The sequence below is a fragment of the Ruditapes philippinarum genome, unplaced genomic scaffold (assembly GCF_026571515.1).
Source record: "Ruditapes philippinarum isolate M1 unplaced genomic scaffold, ASM2657151v2 ctg1938_1_1_1_1, whole genome shotgun sequence".
Classification (NCBI taxonomy): domain Eukaryota; kingdom Metazoa; phylum Mollusca; class Bivalvia; order Venerida; family Veneridae; genus Ruditapes; species Ruditapes philippinarum.
Window position 1 is genome coordinate 20,822 of NW_026852073.1, and position 16,740 is coordinate 37,561.

Consider the following 16,740-nt stretch of genomic DNA (forward strand, 5'->3'; position numbering starts at 1 on the left):
GCGGCAAGACGAAAATGCGATAACGATATAGGTTTTGTCGTCGCTATCAACAATGCAACGCGCAAAATGTACCAAATTAGCCACCATATGTTACTAAATTTTGTTTATTAAAACATTCACGTTAAGGTTGAGACTCAACACTTAATTATGCAAGAAGTAATATGATATATTATGTTACGATACTATATATTATATATGTGATGTAATACAATATAAAACAATACAGTATAATATACCGAACAAGCATCTACAAAAGTGTGTGTCAAAATAGCCATTTTATTTATGAAAAGAAACACAAATGTCCGCCATTTTGTATTATTTATCGTTTTGACTTGACGTCACAATTGTGGCGTTCTATCCGGTTCGCGCATTGTGTATTTATATGAAATTAAATTGGAAATAAAAAAAGAAAGAAAAAACATTGATTTCGAAAGAAGCTTCATATATTGTCAGAAAGCTTATTTTCAGCAAGTCTCCTTGTTGGTGAGCAGAACCAGTAAAGGAACCGAATAAAACGGCAAGTCTAGAAAACGGTCGGCTTTCAAGTGAAGAGTTGAGTCTTAGCAACGGCCGGCTTCCCAGAAAAGAAGCAAGTCTTAGAACTGTACGCTTCCCAGAAAAGAAGCAAATCTACGGAGCGCAGCAAGTCAAAGAAGCGCAGCAAGTCTAGTAGTGCAGCAAGTGTAAGGAGCGCAGCAAGTCCAAGAAGTGCAGCAAGTTTAATAGTGCAGCAAGTCCAAGAAGCGCAGCAAGTCTAATAGTGCAGCAAGTCTAAGGAGCACAGCAAGTCCAAGAAGCGCAGCAAGTCTAATTAGTGCAGCAAGTATAAGAAGCATAACAAGTCCAATAGTGCAGCAAGTCTAAAGATTGCAGCAAGTCTAAGAAGCGCAGAAAGTCTAAGGAGTGCAGCAAGTCTAAGGAGTGCAGCAAGTCCAAAAGTGCAGCAAGTTCAAAAAGCGCAGCAAGTCCAAAGAGCGCAGCAAGTCTAAGAAGCATAGCTAGTTTAATAGTACAGCAAGTCCAATACTGCAGTAAATCTTAGCAGTGCAGCAAGTCCAGATGTACAGCGATTCTTAACTTATAATTACAAGTATCGCTCAGAATATCGATAAAAATCTCGTAAGTGAAACCAAAACTTGACAGTGTGTCATGTTATAGAAGTTCCCTTCAGATCGGAATAATTATCAGTCAATATTAATTTCTACTGGAGATCTCTCATCAAATATCTTTTTTTTCAAGTAAAAGGTATTTTTATCTGTCAGAATATGATTTCCATAAATCAAGCCAACGGACGTTTGATCCAATTATTTAATTTAAGTACATGAGTAATACCAGAATATAGTAAAGGTTATTTTTTGTTTGTTTTGGGTTTTACGTCACATCGACACAGTATAGGTCATATCGCGACGTTCCAGCTTTACTGGTGGAGGAAGACCTCAGGTGCCCTTCCGTGAATTATTTCAGGCACGAACGGGCACCTGAGTAGAACCACCGACGTTCCGTAAGCTAGCTGGGTAGCTTCCTCACATGAAAGAATCCAAAGTCCCTGTCGGGATTTAGTAAAGGTTAAAGGCCTCGATATACGGTAGGATTTTGAAGAACAACATCAATTACAACTATGATGTACAAGCAAATCTACATGTGTGAAGGGTAATATTTCTTGAATTCGTGCATTTCAATACTATATTTACATGATAGGATATTTTCTATCTCTTAATTCTAATTGTACAGACCGTTCGTGATGACAGGTTACAGATTTCTCAATTATCCCCTAATAATGTTAAAAAATACATTAGAACATTCTTGGGGAGCCCCAAAGTTGTGGAATGTTCGGATCCCAAATTACTCAGAAAATGATTATAGACTACTTTTTTGTTAGAGGAGTTTCCATCATTACTCATGCAGAAAAATATTTTTTCACTCTGACACCAAAATACAGAACAGGCTTTAGGGTGCTCAGTTATGTTATTCATTCCAGAACATGTTAATTTCCTAAATACTCCCCCATACTATCCACGGCCTATCTCTTCACCAATCTTCCTAATTGGTCAATACCAGCAATTAAATGACACTGACACATATTTCAGCAATAATTATAGTCTATAAATTCATTAAGGGATCCATTCTGAGGGAATTGTTTTAGAGGGAAGCCCTGTGACTAACACAACGATTTACGGTCTGAATGCAAGTGTTGTATTGCTTTGAAAAATGTACTTTATCATCTTTGTATCATATCTTTAATTAGTGTTGTACAAATAAATCTTACTTTCTGTTTAGGCCTTAAGATTGTTCTTTTCGTGGTACCCAGTGCTAGACAAGGTAAAAGTACACGGGTGATTCGGAATGAGAAAACTTAACGTTTATATAGTCTGATTGTATTTACACCTCAATTATGAATACAGTATATCACTCATTAAACTATTCGATACCACTTTGGTTCTGTCTGTGCAGTTTACGAGAGTTAATATGGAATAAAAAACTTTAAAAAAAAAAGTCACATCACCTTGATGTATAGGCCATACTCACGTCCGTGAAAAGAACAGTCTGATGAGTGACTGCTTATAAAAAAGAGGTCTGTTGTTCGATCCCTAATGTAACAATTGTTCTAGACCTACTCTTTCTTTATTTTGCTTTTTTGCAGAATATTTTATAGAAATTGCCTAATTATACATGTATAATTATCTCCTATGAATATGAAGCAACTTAGGAACACTGTCTTGTCTGGTTTTGTATGTGTTTTACGGCATTGAAATGACATTCATAAATTTTAATCCTAATGAATTTTACATATTAGTTCTTCAACAATGTGATTTAAAAAAGACAAAAGACTTTACCAAAAAATAATGCAAAACATATTAAAACAACATAAAAAACAGGCTTAGCGCCAAAATGTTGAGGAAAAATTTCCTAAGCGGTCTCTCTCTCTTTTACAACACTCAGGACATTTAGAAATTGTAAACCCGTAATTTGCCATATTGCGCATAGCTATTTCATAGACACACAATAAAATAAATTATGCCTTACCATGAACATCTCACGGACCCAAACTCTATTGAAAAATTAATATATTGTATGCATTGGCCATATACAACAACAACAACATTGACCATATAATCAATATGTAATCGACAAGTTAATAAAATCAAACAATACATATAAAACAAACAAAACAAACTAGAAAAAATACAACTCTGAACGAACGTCCAAAAGTTTAAGACATTGCACGGGTGAACTCTACAACGTACATTATTGGTATCACCGATTCAATACCATAATACACAATATAATATGGTGGATGATTTGTGCCATTCGTGTTTTCGCCCCACGCCCCTGCCATGTCAAAGTGTTAATTCTCGACTTTTTCGCCGGGCGAAAACACGCTAATTAGCGGAGGCGCGGGACGAAGTTATATTTTTCGCCCCGTGCATCCGTGGTTTTATTACTGGAATTTCGCTCGGCGCCCCTGCGGGGTGAAGTTTTATTTATTAAACTTCCCACTGCGCCTTCGCTGTAAAATTACTTTTCGCGTATGGATATTTTTAATGGGAGGTAATCATGTTACGATCACATGCAATGATATGAAGAGTTATCCTTAAAATAATTCAAATACAAGTAGTTCTAACAAGATATACATATAGCAAAGATCAATATTCTACATACACTATTAAACAATATTACTGTAGATTTTAGTTAAATATTTTCACAAAGATATACCGAGCTAAAGTTGTAAAAATCTGTTTGAATATCGTAGAATGCATTTACTTACGAAATTTCATTAGCTGAATCATTGATTGTAATATCTTTACCTTTGAAGATTAAACTCTTCTTATAAAAAAGCATTACATCATCGGGCTGTTGCATGTGCTGTCTTCCAAAGATCAGGTCAACCTTAAAGATAACACAGGTTTTCATTTCTTCTTAGATATGTCATTGGTCAGCAACCTTTTGTTTAATTCTATTTATTATCTTAGTGTTTTTTTTCTATGAACCAAAGACTTAAGTCTAAGGATATTCACTACTCAAGATTAATTTAGTTTAAACATAGTTTATTTCAAACAAGTATACACATTTACAATTTACAAACAGAACTTTACAACACATGAAATGAATGAAAAAGGATCAGAACCGAAAGCTGATGCTTATATAGGTCTTATCCTAGTTTTTATTTGCTAAATATTGGCAGTGTGTATATGTATGTACATGGATATGCTTGAAAGTACAATGAGTAATTATGTAATAAGAATAAATTTTATATTATATACAAAACGTATGAGTTCGTATTAATCGAGTTCAAGATTAATTTCAAAAGGCAGGTCTTATTCATTACGCGTTTGTTTTACATTACGCATTACAGTTATTTGCCATCACACATTAAAGAACCTTTAGATAAGAACAATAATTTATCTTTGAATTTAAATGGTTTATTATATGCAGAAACTTTAGATAAGAATGATTTTAATCCAAGTCATGGGGTACATTTTACTAAAGACTCGCTTTGAGTGCTTAAAAGAGGCAGTTCTGTTAACTATGTCTTCACACACTGAATGTCTTTATTACGTTAAAATATTTAAAACGGGAGATAACCAATCAAGGATTAATTAAAACTACTTGAAACTGTCATTAACAGTTTTATATTCATGCTATTATGGACATTGAGTTATTTACAATGAGATTTGATATACAATACTAAATAATTACCTTTAATACCCGTCTGACCGAATTTAAAGAAGTATTCAATATCTACCACTGTTCTTTTGATATTGTTTGTGGGAAACGATTACTTATCGTTTAATTTAAAAGCTACGTGACTGTGTTAAATTCTGTTTGGAGACCTTATGAATGATACATTTTTTAATGATTCAGAATTCATTGATATAATATCTACAATTTTTAAACGATTGAAAACTAGTGATAACATTGCGATTGAAATTGTTTTAGCTATAACGCGGAACTTTCATTACATACACATTATTTAGCTTATCATTTTGTTTAAATCGCTGAATAATAACATAGACATTTAAAGTGAATAGGTCTTCAATAGGCATATTTTCTATAATTATCACATAAACCGCGGTGCAGGAGTGTAATAAAGCCATTTAATAAAAACGATATTACATTAGTGTAATAACACTTGCGCTATATAGAAACATAGGGTTAAAGCGCGCTAATGTTAGCGTTACACTATGGGCGCGTCATTGAAAAATTATTCTTTTTAACAGTCTAAAGTTCTTATCTTATATGTGATGAATAGAATATTCTATTCGTGTAGATTCAATATTAAATTGATTGAACTCGTTGAATAAAACAATAATATGATTTTATTCAACTCGTTCAATAAATTTAGTATTAAACTACACTCATTCAATATCCTCTTTTCATTTCAGATATTGATAAAAACAACAGAAATATATAATAAGAATATTCTTATTATGAAATGATGCTTGCCAAATTGCCGTAAAAGAACTAATTGATGTAGAATGAACATTTATATGTTTTTATTTTTTTATATTTTATTTTATTTTTATTAATATTTTTATTCTAGAACATTTTATTATCTACTATAAAATATGAAATATCCAATCATGTATCTCACAGTCAAAAACTTCAATGTTAAATTATTTCACGGTTTGTTATAATGATGTTGACTACTAAATACTATTTGAGTTATTATTCATTGTACTAAAGATATTCGATTCACTTTTAAATAAATATAAATAGAATAAAAAAATTAAAATTAAATAAACATAATGTGAGAACTTTCGTGAAAATTAACATAAATAAGGAGGCATGCTGGTTAAAGATTGGATACATGATTTTCCTCACACACACACAAATGTACAGCATATTCAGAATTCCTTCCTTCCGTAAAAACAAAATAAAGCCAATCGTTTGTGCATAGGCGAAAATAAAAATAATTTTTATTAAAATCTAATTTGTTGCTAAGATATGCAGCATTACATTGTAATTCACATTGTACATATTGAATAGGTTTGTAAAATAACTTTAAGCAATCGCCTGCAAAATATGTACGAAAGAAACTAACGTATAACAATATAGATTATTATTGGCAGGCCTTCATAAATGTTACAACCAATGATATTATTTCTAGCGCAATAAGGAAGTACCCGTTCATTAAATTTTCTGCGTGGATTAAGCTATTCATGTGCTACTTTGATACTCTTACATCTAAGGCTAATATTTTGTTTGACATAAAAACCTTAAATTTCTTAAAACTTTTGAAAAAAGGCTAGTATATATTTTAAGAAAGCATGGAATCCAAGCAAAATATTAGAAACAATCTTTTAAAGCAAAACATTGATCGGGAAAGAAATTCAAACATCGTCGGCGAAAACAAACGCAACGAATCAGATTATTCTTATGGCAGGGATCCGGATATGTTACAACAAGATGAAGAAAAAAGCAAAAATAGACAAAAGACGGAGTCTGCGGATTCTTATAGAAAAGATTATGACAATGGATTTGAAAGAGGATCACGTTTTAATAATACTAAAAATCTATGGATACCAGGCAGCAACAACCGACTTGATATTCGGAAGGAATGGCAAGATAAAGATATAACCAGTTCCGGAAGAACAAATCATTCGTACGCAGATATTAATGAACTTCCAATACCAAACACTACAAAGCCCCGAAAGCAATCTAATAGGTGCAGAATAATTCAAGTTGTTGGTGTCGTGCTTGTCCTAGCTGTGCTTGGAGTAATAACATTTTTTATTGTGCGGAATTTTTCATCAAAAGGTATTCAGGTTTGACTTTTGTTTCATTACACACCTATGCATTCTTATTATTTATAGATTATGTGTTACAAAACATCATAGCCATTTTTGTAGTTTTTTGGTCTATATGGCGATTTGATGAAATGACAAAAACGACACACCTATTTTCCAATATTACATTTGTATATTGTTTAAAATTCTATTTTCCCCAATACTCAATGCTGCTTACGCTAGGGTATGGACAGTGCCCTTACTTCTGTTGGCGTCCCTCCCGTGTGCCCTGCCTAGTTTGGTGTCCTGCTGGGCTCCTTGCCGATGGATGCGTTTGTTGAATGCCGTCCTTCCTTGTTGTCCTTTTATCATATTTTGACCACTCTCGTCCATTCAAAATTCTTCCGATACTGCAATTTTTTTTCTTTTGCCATTATTTCCATTATAATTTCTTATGCCAAATGGTTAAATTTTCACTATTTTCTCAGGAGATAGATTGAAAGGAATAATTATGCCTAGTTTCAAATTTTTTTTAAAACTGAATTTAGTAAAACTATGTTGCCTTTGTGTAAATTTTACACAGATATGTTTTGTTTCATAAAACGTTCGTTTGCATGGGATATATTTCTTTCCAATTCTAATTTAGTAAATAGTATTCTAACAAAAATGGTCGATATCATTAAGATAGAGGATTACGGAGCTATTACGTAAAAAACATCCGGAAAAATGTGGTCCCTTGGTAGCCTTAATCTCGTTATCCACCTTTGTTATGTATACTTTTAATAAATTTCAGTTCATTTAAAATATTTAAAACTTAAACATTGTACATGATTTAATGTCAGCGGAAGAAGTTGTATGCGGTTTGAACGAAATGAAGGAACCATCCGGATCATGCAAACCTGTGGTGTGTGAGGACAATCCTGTAGTTCAAAACGGACTGGTAAATGTATTAAAAAAAGCGATCAACTCAACGGCAAAGTTACAGTGCAACCCTGGATTCATGGCAAATACAAATGTCAATTTTCAGTGCATGTCAAACGGGTCTTGGGTAAGTGATTCCGAAGCAGCGTGCTTTGTGCATCCATGCGGACCATACTTACTATCTGATAATGTCATAGTGAGCGAGGATCTAAGCTATATCGACATGTCAATTACAGTGCGATGTGCGGAGGGCTTTGAATTTAAAACCAAAAGTGAAAAACAAATTCAATGTGTAAACAATACATGGATAGGAACACCTGAATGTGAAATACCAGGTATATCAATTTAGCTTTGGAATAGAAATATGTAGCATGCATTAACAATTAATTCAGCAAATATAAGTGCTGAATGTGTTAAATGATCGATATACATAATAGAGTTGGCAAATATGTTCTTTATAGAAACGATAACTATCAAACAAATTTTTAAAACTAATATTAATTCTTTATTTAGTCATACGTATTTTGCAACTTCACATGTTCAAGTAAAGTAAAGTTCTTATAAATGTTCAACCATTAATATTAAAAAGTACAACAACTATTCACACATGAGATATGAGGCATATATATGAGTATACATTTAAGCTGTAATGTGTGTGTATATCTATAATACTGCCTATCTATATTCTTATACATGTTCAAATCCGTTGTTTACTACATAACTAATCCCTAACAAATATGTTTTTATATTTACAAACATTTGTATTGGACCTAGGTTCCAGTCAAAATCTTCGTAACTAATAAAACGGATGTTAATAAACAAACGTTATACATACGGCTAACCACTGGCATGCATTTGTTTCTATAATGTATTTTACAGGTATATTAACAACGGAGTCAACAAGTTCTCCAGTAAACGTCGGGGATTCGTTTGATATTTTTTGTCGCCTCAGAGAATCATCTAGTTGGCGAACAGTCATGGTATCTCGATCTAGCCTCTCAAATGATTCTGTTCCAAACCCATTATTCAGCATCACTTACAACCATACCAGTGGTATACGGTATGGTGCAACCACTTTCCGGGAAAAAGTGTCAACTTTCAGAGATGGTGTCCACCTTCAGTTAACGTTCGATACAGCTAACTGTGATGACACAGGGGTTTACACATGTGCCGTGATTGTTGGTGATATACAAGTTCCTACAGACCAAAAAAACACGTCGACAGAAATCAAAGTGATAGGTAACATCTCTTTTTCTATCAAGTACTTACCATATTCATTTTCTTTTATTTATATTATTGATACCGGTAGTTCCTAATCTTTACAACCACCGACTTATATCATATTTTGAAATTAGGTAAATCATCCCGTTTTTAAGCATACGAAATAATATATCTGTCCAAATTTATCAAATACTGAATAAATAAGGAATAATGTCTGACAAATGATGCTTTGGATCGTATGATTTCAGAAACGGCTTCAAAAATAAAGGAAATAATCGCTTCAACATCCTATGTTCAAGGGGACGATGCCAATGTCGTGTGCAAGGGACTTATTGGTAAAGATGAAAACGAGAACAAACTCGGAAACATATCTGTGAGAATATATTGGGTATGATCGCCAATGTTGTATTTCAAAGTGAAGGAAATGCATTTTAAGATTTTATAACATATGGACGTTGTAACGTTGTTTGAAGTAAATTTGCTTTATAACACCGTGTTGTGAAATATTCAGTTTTGTTGTAATTGTATTTACAATTCGAACCCATTTTATAAATTTAATAGATTCCATATAGACTTGCTTTGTAACTCTTTCATAGACACGTTCGGTAAATTTATTAATTTCACACCTTAACATATGTAACCAATGCACTTCCAGCATTTTGTATCACGTGATGTAAATATTTAAATCATTATTGGGTTTTATTGAATCTCAAGCAAACAAATACAAGTTAATGCACATTAAAGACCACATAGGCTCGACCGTCACAAATGCTTATTGTGAGCCGAAAACAGACATGGGCGAATCACTAATTTTAATTTTTGGTGATAAGGCAATATTACTTTGTCGTAGAAGCAGCCAGTTCTTTCTTTTACAATGCGTAAGGCGCCATTATAGGGAAAATTGAATTCTTTAGTCTCATTGAAGAAATGATTGTAAATTTAGTTTTGTGTAATGGGGTATGAAACTCGAGACCCTCACACTTGTAATAAGACAGTGCTACCATAAAACCACTGTGCCCGATTATTAATCACATGACAACTCATGTAAAATCTATCATACATGAGTAAGGTCTTTTTAGATGTTGCCAAGTACAACGGGGATTCTAACAAAAATTAAAATGTTGCAGGGTCGGTTTGATTGGGACTTTTCATGGACGGTAATGACATGTGAATATTACTGTCCACGCCCCCTAGCGGTTGTAATAATCTCACTTTTTAACACAGACTTTACAGACTCGTTGTATAAAAGTCAGTATTAAACGGCAGCTCATTACAAACAAAAATACCCAAAGAAACAACCCGGACATATTATAGTTTTGATAGGTATCCATTAGAATGCTACAGGTGATATGTAATATTTTTGTATCTATGACTAATATGACTTAGACGTAACATCCCCAAATCCGTGCATGTGAAAATAACCAGAATTACTTTCATCAGAACGATTTGCTTCTGACAGAAATTAGAATCAACAACATTTACCTAATATAATTTGCTTTATTGTTTTATAATTTTGTATCAAATACAAAACTATCTCATTACAAATATATTATAGTGTATTTTGTGCTAGACCCTGCTTATTGTGACACTTAATAAGAAAAACTTGTATACTGGTTGTTGATTTTTTGAAATATGATGTCATAATTTAACAAAGTAACTTAAGAAGACACCGTATAATGAAACATATTTTATAGCTAATATTTTCAAAGATCACAATCACGTTCGCAACTTTTTCCTTGATATTATGTTGAAAATGTATTATTTTTACTTTTATATAGGACGAGGAAACAAGCAAGGATATTAACTCTGTCATTGATTCAACACATTCTTCCGGCTGCCAAGTTGATGAACTTGTTAATGGATCATTCGTTGTAACAAATGATATGCATGGAGCTGAGTTACAGTGTATTGCTCGAGGTGATGATGGTAGTCGCGATAAAAAGAGTATTCTCTTGAATGTGACAACCACAAAAAGTAAGGGTCAACTTAAAAATTTAAAAATCGTTTGAAAGGATATACCCTTTAGCATCGCAATACTTCTCTGTTTTTTCCTTTTGGTTACATGTTATATGATTTCTATATTCTTATAAAGAGGTAGTGTTCGTAACTTTAGTAAATTAATGCTTTAATTAAGTGACCGTACGGTCCGTGTGTTATTATTCATTTTAATTTTTTCATATCTTTGTCGATTAGTTATTTCAATTGTTTATAATATAAGTTTTCAATTTAGTTGAGGTCTTATTTATTATCGTCATCATGGAAGCTCTTTTTCTTTCGAAATAAAATATAATGTGGAATATTGTATCCTGTAAAACTAACAATAGAAATCATTTCTCACATTCAGTGAATAGACAGAGAGTGTAGTGTTGAAATCGTGACCCTTTTCCAGATTAATCTTTTGATTAACATCAATCACTCAACCATATAAAAAACTTGGAAGATTTCACCCGATCGATTGATTTGCTTATCTTAAAGCGAACTTTAAAAATATGTATATATTTTGAACACACGCTTCAACAATTTTAGTACAGTTATCTTCCTCGGCGTCTACAGTTGACATAGGCGAATACTTTAACATCTCCACACATCTTGCTAATATCCGAGGATGGAGTACACTAGAACTGCGAAAAAACTGTAGCGGCACAGAGATCGCTATTGTCTCTATACAGAAAAATGATACGCTCTCCAACCTGACCATAGAAGAAAACATCGACCTGATAGATAGTGATATAAACAATACGACAGCAAGACTGACTTTTCAATTTCGAAACGTTACATGTAGCGATGCATGTACGAAAGGCGGCGATATAGACTACATAAGTACTGTAGAAATTGGTGACAGCTGGTTGATGGCGTCAGAAAGCATAGTATTTAAAAGTATGTTTTATTACCATGCTCTTAAAAATGAATGTAATATCTTGCATTTTGTCTCAGTTTTATTGTATATATATATTGTATATATATTGTATAGGTTCTTGTGTTCAACGTTTTTTAGATAATGATGAGCTGGAGTTGATGATTCTTGTAAATATATGTATACATTTAAAACAATTTGCATTTCGAAATCTTATATTAAAACTAACATTTAGTCAGAATAGAAATGTTCAAAATCCGTAGAATGTTTCCCACTCTTAGCCTATAATAGCATACAACTACCTCATTAGCTGTTAAACTATTTGTTTTTAACGAGTTGAATGAATAAAATAGTATCTTTATATCAAGAAGAAAAAGAAGTTTTCATTATTTTCCAGTGAATCCATCCGTGCCTGTTCTTACGCTAGGACAAGATAAGTTCTACAAGGGACAAGAGGCGACTTTGAAGTGTACAGGAAACATTGGTATACCCCCACATATAATGAGCATCACAGAAGATAGTGTCGTTCAAAAATTGCCACCCTCAAGTTCAGAAGTTTATCTGAATCCGGAAACATGTGAAAATGTTGAAACAATTACGCACGAATTTGAAGTCAAAGACGAAATGGACGGTCGAAGATATCAATGTGTTACCAGTTTTACGAATGGAACTAAACTGTCATCGAATGTAGAGATTTTGAATGTTACTGATCCAAGTAAGTATTTGTTGAAGTAATGATTTATTCAATATATAAAAATAATTTGATGTTACGAATGCTAAAAACATATAATATAATCATTGTGAAAAGAACACAATTGTTTCCATATACCATAATGGATGGCTTACACGGTGATTTTAGTTAAATTTTAGCCTTGGTAAATTGTTATCTTTTAAGAATTTCTAAATAAATCTTACATTTCAGTTTTATATTTCACTGAGGAAAGCAAGACGGGGACAGTAGGAATCACCAAATCGATTCAATGTATCCTCACTGAAACGACAAATCTTAGCTACGTTGTCATCAGTAGGTTTTCTACCGAAGAAACACTATGTGAAGTAAACACAGCAGGCAATGGAACATGTAGCAATGAAGCAGAGTTTTCTGTGGATGGAACCCTGTCTGAAAACAGTACAGTTTTCACCACGACGCTGACCATACATACCGTATCGTGTATCAATGAAGTTATATATTCATGCAAAGCGGTAGGAATGAACACTTTAAAAACATCAATGGATTTCAAAGTCATAGGTCAGCAAGTTATTTTTCGTATTGTCAAATCTCTTCTTACATCTTTAAAGTGACTAACTGTTTTCGTTTTTTTTCTAATCGGTTGCCTGCATATTGGAAGCTGGAAGAAAATCTTATTTTCCAGGTCCTCGAATCTCCTATTTTAATTGATTTTTGTTGTTATAACCCAACAAATTAACGTCATGGACTTATTTCTGGTACTATTGTTTGTACGCTTTGCAATTTAACAATTTTATGTCTTTATATTATGACGGGTTGGAGTATCACTTCAACTGTCCTCTTCGCTGTTTACATTGACATTGATTTCCTTGACAATATAAATTCTAAAATGAGGCTAAAAACATTGTCTCTTTCCTGTTGTATAAATGAGTCATTCATACGTTTTTGTTTTAAGCTGCACCTACTATCCCTAATTTACGCCTCCCAACAACAATAGTAGAAGAACAAATGTCGGAATGGGAGGACCTTTTAAAGTGTGATGCATTCCTTGGTTATCCTACAAAAAACAGGAGGTTGAAGATCGAAAATAAACCTAAAGGTTCGGATTCCTTCAAAGATTATATCACAGAAATTTATGAAAATGGAGAATGCGATCGAGCTTCCTCTATTGAAAGAACGCAGCACAAGTTTCCGGTAGGCATGAATGGCTCGACTATTAGATGTGTGGTTACAGATGAAAACAATAATGTAATAACGTCTAGTACCGAGAAAGAACTTCGAATCCTGAAAAGTAAGTTTGCCCTTTGATAGAAAATTAACAGACATATTTCGCTTTAATAGTAGGTTTGCCAAAACCTATTAGTTTTTATCAGCCTATTGCAATACTTTTCCATAATGCAATATTGTCAGTTGGCGATTGAGATGAGTAAAGGATTACATAAATATTTCATTTGATTTCTTACAACCCAGTCGTGCCTTAGATCGTATGATTTGATTTATCGGTACACGTTAGTGTCTCATTTCGGATAACAATAAAGCCCCTAATGTCTGAAATGTTCTTTCATTTGAAACAGTAAAGCTTGATGTAACAAATTTAAAAATAATCATTCAGAGAAGAAAACACTCACAAAAACGAATCGTTTTAAAGATGCTACGAAAGCAGTATAATCTTAAGTCAATTATCATAACACATGTTTTACTTTATTGTGCAAAAAAAACCCTCTTGCTATCTATATGACAACATTTTAACAATCAGGATCAGTATTAGTGTAATTGTTCTCTTACTCATAAACACTTCTTAATATTTTGTAAACATAAGGTTTATAACTGCTGTTTTCCAAAAAACTTCCTTGTGTTTACCCAGAATTCACGAAACAAATAACAGAAACGTGTTATAAAACTATTTATAAAATAAGCTATATAGAAATTTATTAATCACCGATCCATGATAATGTATCTTTTAAACAATGCTATCATTCTTGTATTAATGGGTCTTCATAAAATTTGCGATGGCCTTAGAGTGATGTATACCTTAACATTTGGAGGTTTGGGGATTTTAATGTTTTTATGCCCACGCCATGTAATGGCCGGGGCATATAGTGTTACCCTGTTCCGTCCTTCCGTCCTTCCGTCATTCCGTCCTTCCGTCATTCTGTCATTCCGTCATCATCAGTTTCCGTTCATTATCTTAGTAACAGTTGCACATTTTCAACTCAAATTTGACATATGGATATGTCATGAGAAAATACAGGTCAAGTTTGAATTTGGCCATGGTTCAATGATTTTTGGCAGAGTTATGCCCCTTTTACTTTGAAAATAATATGAAATTTTCAGTTTCCGTTCATTATCTCCTCAACGGTACAACACATTCAACTCAAATTTGACATATGGATATGACATGAGAAAATACAGGTCAAGTTCGAATTTGGTCTTGGTTCGACGATTTTTGGCAGAGTTATGCCCCTTTTACTTTGAAAATAATATGAAATTTTCAGTTTCTGTTTATTATCTCCCTAACAGTACAACACATTCAACTCAAATTTGACATATGGATATGTTTTTGGAATGCCCAGGCCAAGTTCGAATTTGGTCATGGTTCAATGATTTTTGTCAGAGTAATGCCCCTTTCACTTTGAAAATAATATGAAATTTACAGTTTCTGTTCATTATCAGATCTACCCAACAGTGTTACATATTCAACTCAAATTTGACATAATTGGATATGTCAAAGGAATGGGCAGGTCAAGTTGGAATTTGGTCATGGTTCGATGATTTTTTGGCAGAGTTATGTCCCTTTCACTTTGAAAATAATATAGATACATCTTAGGAATAAGCAGTTTAAGTTTGAATTAGGTCGTGGTTTAATGATTTTGGACAAACTTATCTTTCTTGAATATTGGAAAAATTTTGAACTTTCAGTTTCAGCACTCATACTTTTATGGAAATGTATGTAGCCATTGTTTTGGCTACAAATATGAAATATGCTATTTTCAAAAGGTTAAGACTGAATAATTTCAGTGCCTTGAACATTGTATGAAAATGGTTTGTGTTAACATTGAAAAGTTTTAAGGGCTTTGAACTTAAAATGAAAACAATAATTTGTGCAAACAAATTTGGAACTAAATATAATTATAACATCTGAAATTTTGGCTGCATGCAGGGGCATCTGTGGCATGATGACACATTTCTAGTTGTTCAATTTTCCTTTGCTGATACGCAAGTACATACTTAGCTGTTAGTAAGAGTCTTGGAAACAGTAAAAAAAATTCTGTATGGTTTCAAAAGGATTTTCATTTTATAAAGGAATAAATGTATTCTGATTTTTCATATTCATGATACGTATCTTGTGCTAAACTCATATTTTCACTACATGTTTATTTTTTCAGCATATTTAAATATGTATCAAAGCTGTTTCTTTAACACCTAACCTTATCGAATCCAAACATATACCCCTATCCAAGTAACCCAAATCTGGTCACACTGACTTTATATGATTTCAAGCTACATAATTATATTTTGAAATTGTGACCCTTAAGCCTAAAAAAACTGGTCAAAATTAAAAGCGGAAAACTGTCACACAAAATCTTCAGATTAAGGTTTAATTTTGACTTTGATAAATGACATTTGATTCATCACTATTTCATATATGTTTTCAGATGTTTGTCTCTTTAACGAAACAGGCGACTATGACCCTCATCCCTATAATTGCAGACGATTCATTAGATGTGTTGGCAATCGTTTATATGATTTAGAGTGTGCTTCAGGGTCGTGTTCTCTTTGGGACTCAGACCCAATATGTAACAGTAGATATTGTTCATCTTGTTGACCCAGTAATATGTGAAGTAATAAATGAGTGTTTGAAAGACATTTACATAGACAGGAAAGTTACACTTTTTATGAGATTAATGTTATTGATGCCAATCAAATTTTATGAACCAATCTTATAGATGTGATTTTCACAATTAATTGGTAATGGTGTATTTGTATTTGTCAATCTTGTACTTTTGAAAATGACTGAAAGAAAATTGTGATATTTGGCGTATAACATAGTCATGATGTTTCTGACTGTAGCCTATATAGATTTTTTTCTAGGAATTTTAAAGATTATTTACAGCTCTTCTTTTGAAGATCAAACTTGAGGATATTTATCAATGGGTTAAAGTGGTTAAGTCAACAATTAGCATTTTATTATTTCAAGTATTAAAACAAACAATAAACTTGTATCATACTGGTATTCTTATGAATTGTTTGAGTTCCAGAGTGGTATGAACATATATTTGATATGATACAATTATTATAATATGTAATAAATATATGATAGAATATCA

General features: G+C 32.7%; 1 protein-coding gene across 2 annotated transcripts; it reads left to right on the forward strand.

Annotated features, from left to right (window-relative positions):
- The first annotated feature begins 6,137 nt into the window (after positions 1–6,137).
- LOC132748418 (uncharacterized) lies at positions 6,138–16,740 on the forward strand. Of its 2 annotated transcripts, XM_060738032.1 has the most exons (10): positions 6,138–6,759; positions 7,571–7,984; positions 8,529–8,888; positions 9,119–9,258; positions 10,649–10,844; positions 11,397–11,747; positions 12,122–12,439; positions 12,647–12,973; positions 13,368–13,703; positions 16,069–16,740. In XM_060738032.1, the coding sequence occupies exons 1-10, from the start codon at positions 6,270–6,272 to the stop codon at positions 16,236–16,238; spliced, it is 3,102 nt and encodes a 1,033-aa protein (XP_060594015.1). In that variant the 5' UTR covers positions 6,138–6,269; the 3' UTR covers positions 16,239–16,740. The 2 variants fall into 2 exon arrangements, with proteins under 2 accessions (XP_060594015.1, XP_060594021.1); XM_060738038.1 differs by lacking the exon at positions 7,571–7,984.

Excerpts from the sequence above, each read along its gene's own strand:
- LOC132748418 (XM_060738032.1), top strand. The coding sequence starts at position 6,270 with ATGGAATCCAAGCAAAATATTAGAAACAATCTTTTAAAGCAAAACATT. Across the intron at positions 7,985-8,528 it reads ACCTGAATGTGAAATACCAG|GTATATTAACAACGGAGTCA; the intron begins GTATATCAATTT and ends TGTATTTTACAG. Across the intron at positions 11,748-12,121 it reads AGAAAGCATAGTATTTAAAA|TGAATCCATCCGTGCCTGTT; the intron begins GTATGTTTTATT and ends ATTATTTTCCAG.